The sequence below is a fragment of the Pogoniulus pusillus genome, chromosome Z (assembly GCF_015220805.1).
Source record: "Pogoniulus pusillus isolate bPogPus1 chromosome Z, bPogPus1.pri, whole genome shotgun sequence".
In the NCBI taxonomy this organism is placed as follows: domain Eukaryota; kingdom Metazoa; phylum Chordata; class Aves; order Piciformes; family Lybiidae; genus Pogoniulus; species Pogoniulus pusillus.
The window spans coordinates 101,871,249-101,883,268 of NC_087309.1; the positions used below are offsets into that span (position 1 = coordinate 101,871,249).

The window sequence follows — 12,020 nt, forward strand, 5'->3', positions numbered from 1 at the left end:
TTCCAACCTTGGTGATACTGTGTGATACTGTGTGATTACTCAGACCAGGCCACATTTTATGGTCTTTTTTTCCCCTTTTTTGTATCTTTTTTTTAAAAAAAGGTAACTGTATTTTCTTGTTCTTAAAGCAGTTGTGAAGAGATCAGTTCCAGATGTTTGTGCAACTTGCCACATTCATGCTACGTGTCATCAAATTGATGGAAAAAGTGTCTGCATCTGTAACTATGGATTTGTAGGCAATGGAAGAACCCATTGTCAAGGTAGGCTGCCTGTCTGTAAAATGGCAAGAAATGTTGTGCATTTATAAAATGTTCTTTCTTGAGTAGTATCACTGAATTCTTCAAAACAGGATTAAAAAATTGCCATTACCTGGCAGAATTACTTAAGTTTCTTAACTACTTAATTCATCTCTGCTATATAGTGAAGGATTTAATTTCATTTTGTCTTACAAAGTGTAGGGTTCTATCAAACACTCACTTTTAAAATACAGTGCATTGGGGTGATTTGTTGAGCATTTTTAATTTTAGCTTCAGACAAAACCCCAAACCTTAAATATGATAGGCTTAGTTTTATACTTTTCAACCTAAGCATAACTGAACTGAAAATTGGACAGATACCTGACAGTTAAAATTAGCATATTTTTGCTGATTTTTCCAGTTCTCTCAAGTTACTGGGTAGCTAAAAATTAATAAGCTGAAGGTCTGGTTTTGATAAGAGTATGCATGTGTGGCTGGATTTCTTAAGTGCAAGGATCTGTTGTATGAAAAGTGTCATTCATCACTGTTTTATTGCTGTAGCTGATAATGTCCTTTCAGTACTACTTCACATGTGACAAATATATACACCTTGAGTCATGTGTCCAGTTCTGGGCCCCTCAATTCCAGAGAGATGTTGAGGTGCTGGAACGTGTCCAGAGAAGGGCAACAAAGCTGGTGAGGGGCCTGGAGCACAAACCCTATGAGGAGAGGCTGAGGGAGCTGGGGTTGTTTAGCCTGGAGAAGAGGAGGTTCAGGGCTGACCTCATTGCTGTCTACAACTACCTGAAGGGAGGCTGTAGCCAGGTGGGAGTTGGTCTCTTCTGCCAGGCAGCCAGCAACAGAACAAGGGGACACAGTCTCAAGTTGTGCTGGAGGGAAGTCTAGGCTGGATGTTAGGAGGAAGTTCTTGCCAGAGAGAGTGATTGGCATTGAAATGGGCTGCCCAGGGAGGTGGTGGAGTCACCGTCCCTGGAGGTGTTCAAGAAAAGCCTGTCTGAGGCACTTAGTGCCATGGTCTAGTTGACTGGCTAGGGCTGGGTGCTAGGTTGGACTGGATGACCTTGGAGGTCTCTTCCAACCTGGTTGATTCTATGATTCTATGAAATCAGAGTATCACAGTATCACCAAGGTTGAAAGAGACCTCACAGATCTTCAAGTCCAACCCTTTACCACAGAGCTCAAGGCTAGACCATGGCACCAAGTGCCACGTCCAACCTTGGTCTCTTCCAACCTGGTTGATTCTATGATTCTATGAAATCAGAGTATCACAGTATCACCAAGGTTGAAAGAGACCTCACAGATCTTCAAGTCCAACCCTTTACCACAGAGCTCAAGGCTAGACCATGGCACCAAGTGCCACGTCCAACCTTGGTCTCTTCCAACCTGGTTGATTCTATGATTCTATGAAATCAGAGTATCACAGTATCACCAAGGTTGAAAGAGACCTCACAGATCTTCAAGTCCAACCCTTTACCACAGAGCTCAAGGCTAGACCATGGCACCAAGTGCCACGTCCAACCTTGCCTTGAACTGCCCCATGGACGGCGACTCCACCACCTCCCCGGGCAGCCCATTCCAGTGTCCAATGACTCTCTCAGTGAAGAACTTTCTCCTCACCTCGAGCCTAAATTTCCCCTGGTGCAGCCTGAGGCTGTGTCCTCTCGTTCTGATGCTGGCCACCTGAGAGAAGAGAGCAACCTCCCCCTGGCCACAACTGTCTTGTGAGTCAGAGGATGATGTCAAATATGGTGTCTGAGTGTATGTAACAGTTTAGCAGTGCTTAGAGGTGGTCATCCACATGTGACCTCTACCACTCCATCTCATCCGCTGTCTTCACAATAACTGGAGACTGTTGACCCTGCCTAGACTTCACTTGTCTCATTATTGTGGGAGAAGACAAGGATGCATGTTTTGCTGTGTTAATTCTCTGTCAGTTGAATGAGTTGGGCAAGATCAGCACAAGCTCCATCAAGCAATGCGGCCAGTGCATGCCATAAGGAAGTGCAGAAGCGGAGAGCAGTATCCTCTGGTTTCAGCAGCTCTTAAATCAACTCAAGCTGTGTCCTGAAACTTTGTTCATTTTTATCCAGGCACATCAATCACTGTTGGTCTAAATACTCCAGCTTTACCAGCAGTGTTTACATCCCAAATAACTTGGAAAATAAAAAACAGTAAGGGGAAATCTGGTTACACAAGACTGAGTGAGGAGAGGAAGCTATTCAACTTAGTCTCTCTCTGACTGTTCAACTTAGTCTCTCTGTTTTAAATGTGCTGACAGATAAAGATGAATGCCAGATTGGAGCCAGCAAGATCTGTGGAAATCATACAGTGTGTCATAATACACATGGAAGTTTTTACTGTGTTTGCCTTGATGGATATCGAGCCTCCAACAACAACAAGACATTTATTCCCAATGATGGCACCAACTGTACAGGTAGACTTCCCAAAGAATCTGGAGCACCAGGAATCCAGAACTTAATTTTCTGGTGCACATTTTTTTTTTCCCTATCACTTTTGGACTTTCTAAAGCTACACTTATTTTCCACAGCTGTAACAGAGTACTTGCTGCTGTGGATGCAAACACTTAAATTTGACACTTAGGTTCTAACAGCTGTGAATTAATTCCATTTTGCCTTCTTCATTGTGATAGAGATCATTGTTTCACAGTCACATTCAAGGAATAATCTTTCCAGAATGAGAAACTATGTTAAGGAAAATATTAGCCAGTTCCTTGTTACATTAAAGAACTTTTGTAATTTATGTTTGCAGATGTCAGTTTTTTTTCCCTGCTGCAGCAGGAGATAACATTGGAAACTATTTGTCCTGTGAGACAGAAACAGTTTAAAAGATGACTAGCTACAAATTTGAGAATCTCCTCCTTCCAGATGCTTGGACACTAGGCAATGATAAGCTCCTTTGTTTCCCAGAAGAGCTGTCAGAAGTTACTTAGAGCCCTTCGTGGAATGCTAGGTTTGTTTTAAGTTCGAGTCCTACACTATTTAATTTAAAACATACATTTTTCTGTGAATTTTTAGATATAGATGAATGTGAGGAGTCTGGGCTGTGCGGTCACAATGCACGATGTGTGAATACTGAAGGAAGCTACAAGTGCTACTGCAATGATGGTTATAAGTTAGAAAATGGAGAGCATTCTTTTCTTCCAGACCAGAATACAGTTTCATGCAAAGGTAAGAGTCTTTGGATGCTGATTTTGCTAGCAAATGAAATGCAGTCTCATAAATTAGTAGTACCTGCTTTGACCTCTGTTTCTGAATCTGTAAGGCAGAAGCCCTCTCTGTGGACATTGACTGCTGTAAGATTTTTTTTGTCTTCTTGAGTTCAGTTTGTTCTAGAAATGTCTGGATGATATAGTTGACACTAGATATCATTTCAGTAGTGGTTAGAAGTGCAGTCAGAGAAGCTTAGTATTGTCATGAAGGTGATGTAGTTCATTTCTGAATAGGAAGGAAGTGTGGTGTAATCCACTTGCTTATATAATCATACTGCATGAAGGGGATGGGAAGAGAAGATAAATAGCTGGTAAGAGAGGTGAGATTAATGAAACAAGTGTGGGGGAGAGGAATAATAAAATAATGGTTTAGTTTTTTTGTTACATATTATTGCATATGCTGCACCTGCATAGGTAATCTGTTCTGTTTATCTTACCATAACAATAATTTATTTAAAGCCAGTCTTCCTTTCTTCTCTAGTGTAGGTTTTCACAGATGAAAAGGGCAGCAGTGTAAGCTGTAGGTGTCAAAGTATGTAATGAACCCAGGCATCCCAGCTGGAAGGAGCTGCCTGGTTTATATCTGACTCCTGTTTCTGAATTGCTGTCAGTGGAGCTCTCTGCCTGTAGTTCATCCAGTTTTTCCAGCTGGAGTGCTCCACTTTATTTTGTCGGAGTTGTTGATAACCCTGCTTATCTCCCTGGCTTCCCCTCCGCAGGCTGTGGTAGAGTACTGACTGTGGGCTTGTGGAGACTGACAAGGGACTGCGATCAAGCAGCTGTGCTGAAGAAGTGCAGCTTTTGTATGCAGGGTGGTTCAGTGAGATCGAAGGATTGAGGGGCGGACAGTTCCATTTCAACTTGTCTGCAAGACTTGACCTCTCTCATGCACAGGGAAATAAACTTGGGCCTGAAATTTTCCTCCAGTGTTGAGGGATTGATTATTCAGCAATTGCTGTAATGACACTGGTACATGCAAAGCACCACCACATTGCAGTTTCTCCTCTTTGGTATTGTGAATGGCTCCAACTGTATGTTAGTAAAGATGCAGTTCAGTACCTCCAACTGTGGCCAGTACATCTCCACTCTTAATTTTCTACCTGCTTAGCAACCTCTCAGATGCATTAGAATGAGTGTAATTTGTGATGTGACCATCTAATTTAGCTCATTTTCAAATGGTTACGTGTTGTGATTTGTCTACTGTGAGATCTTTTAACCCAGTCTCTTAACAGAAATTGGATGTGGTTCCCCTCCTGAAATGAAGCATGGCTACACTGTGGGCAACTACAGCCTGATACCAGGAAGTGTGGTTCATTATGAATGTGAGGAAGGGTTTTACAGCAACGAGGCAAAGTTGTCGTACTGCACTGCAAATGAAACTTGGGAACCTGCCATTTTAAGCTGTAAAGGTGAAAAGAGTTTTAAGTATTTTTTTAATTTGTTCATTAAGGGGGTTTAATTTGTTCATTAAGGTGGGGAATTGTGTTTGAGGCAACAGTCCACTTTCTTAATCTGAGGGATAATTTATGAAACAAGAAGAAAATCACAGCTTATACAACTTTATCACCTCTTCTTGTTAGTGTAATGACATTTTTGATGTAGGTTCTTGCATTTTTACACACACTGCAGTGTGTCCACACCCGTGAAACAAGGCCTAGAAAACAACTAGAGTTCTGTGGCACGTCAGGAGAAAGGCCACTGAGTTGGATGGCATCAGTGCCCACTATTAGAGATTATTATTTTTTCTTTTCCTAATTTATGAAGTATAGATTTTCCTCTAAGCATCTGTAAACCTTTCACTTGCTTGGGTTTCTAAATTGCCCATTCTGTCAAAATATTATGCCTCACAAATGCAGGGTTTTGTGTTGGTGTGGATTGGTAGAAAGTCTGCTTATTGGTTAAATGACACATGGGGTGCTAGGTATACAGTCTGTAACAATTACATAGGGGTGAATTGTCACCCTGAAAGCTACCACTTACTGAGGAGAGTTCCTTCTCAAAATACAACAGCCACTTTTGTTTCCACTTCTGTTCCTGTTTTCTTTAGTTCATTCATTCATTTGTTCACTTGTTCTTTCTTTTGTGTTGTGTGTTGTAACTTCTTCTACAGTTTTGCATTTCTCTGGTTCTTCACTTTTTAAAAGTGCTTCCTGAAGACAGTTTCTGCTCCCTCTTGCTCACTGCAAGTAGTACAGAGCCACCTTCCCAGCCGTAATCATATTTATAAAACCAGAAGATTTTTAGAGATTAAACCCCCCAAAACAGTCTAGGACATTTTCTGTATAATAGCAGCTAGGCTCTGGAAGGAATCACAGATTTACTGTGCCATACTGAGAGAAAGGCAGGGAGAAGTCATTTTATTTTGGAAGCAGCTCTGGAAGTAGCTACAGCTGTGGCATTCTCATGCTGGGAATGCCCCAGAGAACACAAGGGAATGCTGAATTACTACAAGAGATGATGGTTAGTTGATAATGTAGAAGGAAGCAGTCATGGGAGGGAAGCCTTCATTATTTTTGCTGCTTGACTAAGAAGCTTATCTTTCTCTTTCTCCCTCTCCCTAGGTGTAGATTGTGGGGTTCCACCTTCTGTTTTAAATGCCCATCCAGTATCTGTAAGTGGTACCACGTACCGAAGTGAAGTTACTTACAATTGTGCTCATGGTTACTTTATTGCAAGTGGCCATCAGATTGCAGTCTGCAACGCCAGAGGACAGTGGGATGGTGCTGATTTGGTGTGCAAAGGTAAGTCAAATCTGCCTACAGATTTATTTGGAATAGATACTGTGTCAGCCACCATAATAGATACCAGTCATTGACTAGGTACATCCCAGGCATTCAGCTTACAGAGTCTTCTGGCACATGAAGTTATCACAAAACAAAAAGATAAATGCCCCATCCTGCTGGCATGTCTCCAGTCACAAAATTTGAAGTGGTGCTTGCTGGGACAGCTCATCTCTCTTCCTTAAATATGATTACCTGTTTAAATTTTCAGGTGTTTTTATCCTGTTCTTTCTCTGTTCCAGAAATAGACTGTGGCAAACCTTTGCTGATTCCACACACAGAAATGATCTGGGACAATTCTACCACTCTGTGGAGCAGAGTGTACTATCAGTGTAAAGAAGGATATTATTTTAATGGAGGAAAGAACTTCTCAGAGTGCACAATATATCAGTTGTGGGAGAATATTACATACACATGCAATGGTAAGTGTTGCTCTAGGAAGCTGCTGTGGGGTGTACTGTTTGAATGGTTTCTCATTCCAATCCTGAAGGTAGGAGCAGGAGAAAGGAGTAATGCAAGCAATCCCTTTCTAGCATATTATGTAGGGAACAGGGTGGTATTTTTGGATGGAAAGATCATGGAAGAGACAGTTAATCATACAGAAATTTCTAGTGGTTTTAGTGGATGCCACAGATCTTTCTGTAGCTGTCTTGCTTTACTTTTGAAACAGAAGGGGACTAATGCAACTGGAGGTTTTTTTGCTGTGCTGAGAACTCTCAGCTGTGCAGGCCATGGGAATGTTCCAGATGAGCAAAAGGTACTTAACAAGGCTTAGTTTTGAGACCAATACTGTGATGAAATTAAAGGTAATGGAATTAAACTCTTTTTTAAATTTCTTTTTTCATAATCCCCAAAGTAAAACTTACTCATGATTGCCTTTCCATCTTAGATCTAGTTGTCTGCATTTCTGGATTTTCTTAGAAAAGAATGAGTCCTGAGCAGGGAGATCTGTAATGAAGTTTTGTCACACTGTGGTCTTGGAAACAGGATGTACTGACACTTTTCATAATAGCAAAAAAACAGCATATTTTGGACTATGGCCGTTTTGCTTTATAGTGTTTTGTGTCCTTAGAGGTGTCACTAGGTAGCTCTATGACTGTCTTTTGTTCTTAAGGATCAGTGCTGTCTTTTGCAAACAGTTGTGTTCCTATTCCCTGTAGCTTTGTGATACCCAGATATTTTTCAAAAGCACTGAAAGCATGTCTGACTGATACCACTTCACAAACAGAACCTTTACACTGAGATTTGCCACCTGATGGCCTCTCTTGCTTTATTTGATGTCCTTAGCATTCACTGTGAATATGAAACATGTGACATCACATAGAGCAAAGAGGTAAAAAAAAAGCAGATCTTTTTACGGTGCCCTAATACAAATGGAACTGGTAGTGTTAGAAATCATAATTCATGTTTAGTTTAGGCAGCAATTTGAATAGGTGTACTTGCTGAATTGGCTTTGAAGCCAGCATTGCATAGTGTGTCTCAGCGGGACCTTGACCGCCTGCACAGATGGGCAGAGTCCAATGGGATGGCGTTCAATAGCTCCAAGTGCAGGGTGCTGCACTTTGGCTACAACAACCCCATGCAGAGATACAGGCTAGGGTCAGAGTGGCTGGAGAGCAGCCAAACAGAGAGGGATCTGGGGGTGCTGATTGATACCCACCTGAACATGAGCCAGCAGTGTGCCCAGGTGGCCAAGAGAGCCAGTGGCATCCTGGCCTGCATCAGGAATGGTGTGGTCAGCAGGAGCAGGGAGGTCATTCTGCCCCTGTACTCTGCACTGGTTAGACCACACCTTGAGTCCTGTGTTCAGTTCTGGGCCCCCCAGTTTAGGAGGGACATTGAGATGCTTGAGCGTGTCCAGAGAAGGGCAACGAGGCTGGTGAGAGGCCTTGAGCACAGCCCTACGAGGAGAGGCTGAGGGAGCTGGGATTGTTTAGCCTGGAGAACAGGAGGCTCAGGGGTGACCTTATTGCTGTTTACAACTACCTGAGGGGTGGTTGTGGCCAGGAGGAGGTTGCTCTCTTCTCTCAGTTGGCCAGCGCCAGTGCAAGAGGACACAGCCTCAGGCTGCGCCAGGGGAGATTTAGGCTTGAGGTGAGGAGAAAGTTCTTCACTGAGAGAGTCATTGGGCACTGGAATGGGCTGCCCGGGGAGGTGGTGGAGTCGCTGTCCCTGGGGCAATTCAAGACAAGGTTGGATGTGACACTTGGTGCCATGGTCTAGCCTTGAGCTCTGTGGTAAAGGGTTGGACTTGATGATCTGTGAGGTTTCTTCCAACCCTGATGATACTGTGATACTGTGATACTGTCTCTGTTAACTAGGTATTACAGTCTTTCAGTGCCAACAGTTCTGTTCTGAACACTGTGAAGCTTTAAACGACCTGAACCTGCAGACTACACTCGCAGGTTTATCGTGGATTTTAACAAGAGCTTTATCAGAGACAAATGAGATAGCCTCCAGCTCTATCTGTTGGATCACAGGGTCGAAAAAAGTCACAGCTGTGGTCAAGTAGAATGGGGGAAAAACATTTAAAACATAGTCTAACTGTTCCAGGCCTCTTTGGAGATTAAAAAAATATACAAAATTCATAAATAGAAAATTAAATACAAAGGACTTCAGCTTCTTCAGTTCAACATTTTTCACACTTACTAGAGGTAACAAATGACTTTCAAATGAAATTAAATTTCTCTTTCAGTAGTGATGCCTTTCAGAGATATATGATTTTAAAGGTGTGTGTAATTAATCAGTAATTTCCATTCAAGTAGGAGAAAGTAATGTTCCATTCCAGCAGAACATATGGTAGATGTTGGAAAACCACTAATCTTTTCCTTCTGCATGCAAAACCTCATTAGAAGTAATTAAGTTAAGAGTTTCCTCTGAGCATGCTTTCTCTTCGGCAGATAATCACTTCGTTGTTTCTTAGGCAATGACTGCTACAGAATGTGTTGCCTGTTTCATTGCCTGTTGGGGTCTACAGTAAATGTGTGTGTGCATGTATGTGTAAGTAAGTATGTTTGATAGTACCTGATTTAAATACTTAACAGTTGCTTAGCAAAAGAGATGGTGATTGTCAGTGAAGTCTGGCAATAAGTCAGCTGGATCAGAGTCTTCCTTTTCCAACCCTTGATTTGTATGCATGAAATCAGAGACTGAACTGCAAGCTGCCTATTAGCAGTTAAATACCTGCTGTCCACTATGCTCAGTGTGTGAAACTGGACACTGCACAGCTTGTCCTGGAAGACCTTCTTTTTCCCGTACAGGGGAGGAATGTGTGGTTTCATTTACTTTCATTGATGTGTATTCCTGGCCCATATTGTGTTGAGTTCCCATGGTATGTCGTGGCAAATCTGCAAAGTTCTTTTTCATACTAAAAAGAAGATAACCTTAGGGGAATAAGATTTCAGTTTGCTTTAGGGAAGGGCTTTGGCTCTAAGGAACTATAGCTTGCAGTGGTGGACCACAGATTTATCAGAAACTAGGAGCTTGGGTTTTGTGCTGTGAATTTCAGAGGTGAAATTGGCAACTTAAGCTTTTTTGGTAGTAATAGTTGTCCTCTGGGAGAGAGGTTACTCTGAATGTGTCTTGAAATGGGATGTAAGGTAATATAAGCTTTACAATTGATTTTTTTAAAATTGAAAAGTATAAATGAAGCCTTCGCACACATGTTTTTCTTTTTGAGTGTATTTCACATGTAGAGGTTGAGTTTTTTGTTTATCATGGCAGTAAGGAGGCCAGAAAAAAGATGTTAGGTCTCTTGGCCATCTAGCTGAGATGGTTGTTCCTGAATCTGCACTTCCATTGGCACAGTGTGAAACATACATTGTAGGCTGTTACCAAGTCCATGAGATTTTGAGAAGGACAGGGAGAGGAACCAGAGGTGGTCTGAAATGAAAATATGTGAATGAGTTTGATTTGTCTTTCACTGAGCGTGGATACAAATGTTTGATGGTAAAAGATTGGGAAGGGATAAAAAAGATGTTGAATTAAAATCTTTTCCCTTTCTAGTATGTGTATATTGAGAACTTACACGCTTTTGAGAACTTACTTCTTGGGCACCCAGGATGCCCACTGTGCATTACTGCAAACAGAGCGTTTACAGGGTTGGCTTGTTTTTAATACTATGTTCAGCTCTAAATGTACATTTTCCAGTCTTCCACACAGTTATGAAGGAGTCAGTTCATGCACAGAAGGGACAGTGTCTGATACAGTTTTCAATATTAATTGGGTAATTGTTAGAGATAGTTTGGAAGGAAACGGTCCCTTTACCTACTGCAGCTGTCTTCATCCTATTAACAGTCTCCCCTTCTTTTGTTCATCAGGTCCCAAGCTCTAGAGAGATCCTCATTTTGGAGATTTCTTTCACAATATCTGATCTATCCTTTCTTTAAGAGTTGGCTCTAGTACCAGCTATAATCATATAGGATGGATTGGCTGCTGCTCATTGTTCTGGTGTTAGACAACTGCTTCTCTAGAAAACAGTGTCTATTTTCTTTGGAGATTGTTAGTATTCAGTCTATTTAGCATCTATTTGTGTATGCAGCAACAACATGGTGTCTTAAGTAAGAAAGTTTGTCCATTTTCCTTCTTTTTATCCAAGGCAATGAAAATACAAGTCCACATTAAAGAATAAGTTACCAGTATTTAAGTCTCTGATACCACTAATCACTTTATTATTAAAAATGCTTTTATTCAAGAGTTTGGTTTTGGGTTTTTTTAATGTATTAAGTGCAATATTGTCCTTGCAAAAGAAGCAACTGCTGCACGTGGTTGGGAAATGTCCATGGATATGTGTAAAGGGTTGGAGGAGGGAGTGATTCTGACCCGCTTGGGGAAATAGCGTGCATTACTGGTAAAGCATTCCAGCATTCAGGCTCTTGTGGTCAAAAAGGAATTGACCTCTGTGGCTCTTTAATGCTGATTCTAACAGCACAGCAGCTTATCAGTTGTGAGAACCTTCTGCAGCTGTGCATGTGGTGGAGTGTAGAGGAAAAGATGATCCTGTTGCAGTGTATTGTGAACCTGGCACTCAAATAGGGGAAGAAGTCCTTCTTCACACCAGTGTACATTCCATCTGATCCTGAGTTTGAAGCTTCTGTGTCATAGCCTTTTAACACATACTCTTCTTTTTCATTATCTCCTACTAAGTGCAATGTGAACTGAATTGGCCTTTCACTAGAAGTTATTTTTCTGTTTTAGAATGCTGTATTTTCCTGTCTTGACTCCCCATCCATAAATAAAGTTTAGCTGCATGTATGGACCTGTGGAGATTTTGTTGAGATAATCATTGGAACTTTGGGATTGTGGTATCAAGGAGTACCTTCAAAGCATCATGAAAATAAGGCATTAGTTGGTTTTGAGCAGCTTCCCAGAAAATGGATGTTGTACACAAACACTGAAAATCCTAACAGCTGAAGGAGATGGGGGATAGTTGCCAAGTACATGCTTCAGAGATTTGCAGATTTTGAAGTAAGAGTGGTTAGATGAACCAGTCCAGAGAAGGCACAGTTAGTCTTTACACTAACTTTACAACATTGCAGAAGTGGAAAAAGAGTACTTCTATAAGGCAAAAAATACCCCAAACCACCACCACCAAAACCCAACACCAACCCACCTCCCCAAAAAACACCACAAAAAAAACCAAACCTCCAAACCCCAAACAAAATAATAAAAAAAACCCAAACAAACCACAACAAACAGAAAAAGATTCAAATAACCCAAATCAAAATCCTGGAAAACAAAATCAGCAAAATCTGA

The 12,020-nt window shown here is 41.5% G+C and overlaps 1 protein-coding gene across 8 annotated transcripts in view; it reads left to right on the top strand.

Annotated features, from left to right (window-relative positions):
- SUSD1 (sushi domain containing 1) overlaps positions 1–12,020 on the top strand; it is a 47,548-nt gene that overhangs the window by 2,914 nt on the left and 32,614 nt on the right. For all 8 annotated transcript variants that reach the window (XR_010301350.1, XR_010301351.1, XR_010301352.1 and 5 more), the window contains exons 2-7: positions 132–260; positions 2,536–2,691; positions 3,293–3,445; positions 4,719–4,895; positions 6,048–6,227; positions 6,509–6,688. Coding sequence is in view for 4 of the 8 variants with exons in the window: in XM_064140434.1 (XP_063996504.1) it covers positions 132–260; positions 2,536–2,691; positions 3,293–3,445; positions 4,719–4,895; positions 6,048–6,227; positions 6,509–6,688 (975 nt within the window). In the remaining 4 variants the exon portion in view is untranslated. The remainder of the gene's footprint in view (positions 1–131; positions 261–2,535; positions 2,692–3,292; positions 3,446–4,718; positions 4,896–6,047; positions 6,228–6,508; positions 6,689–12,020) is intronic.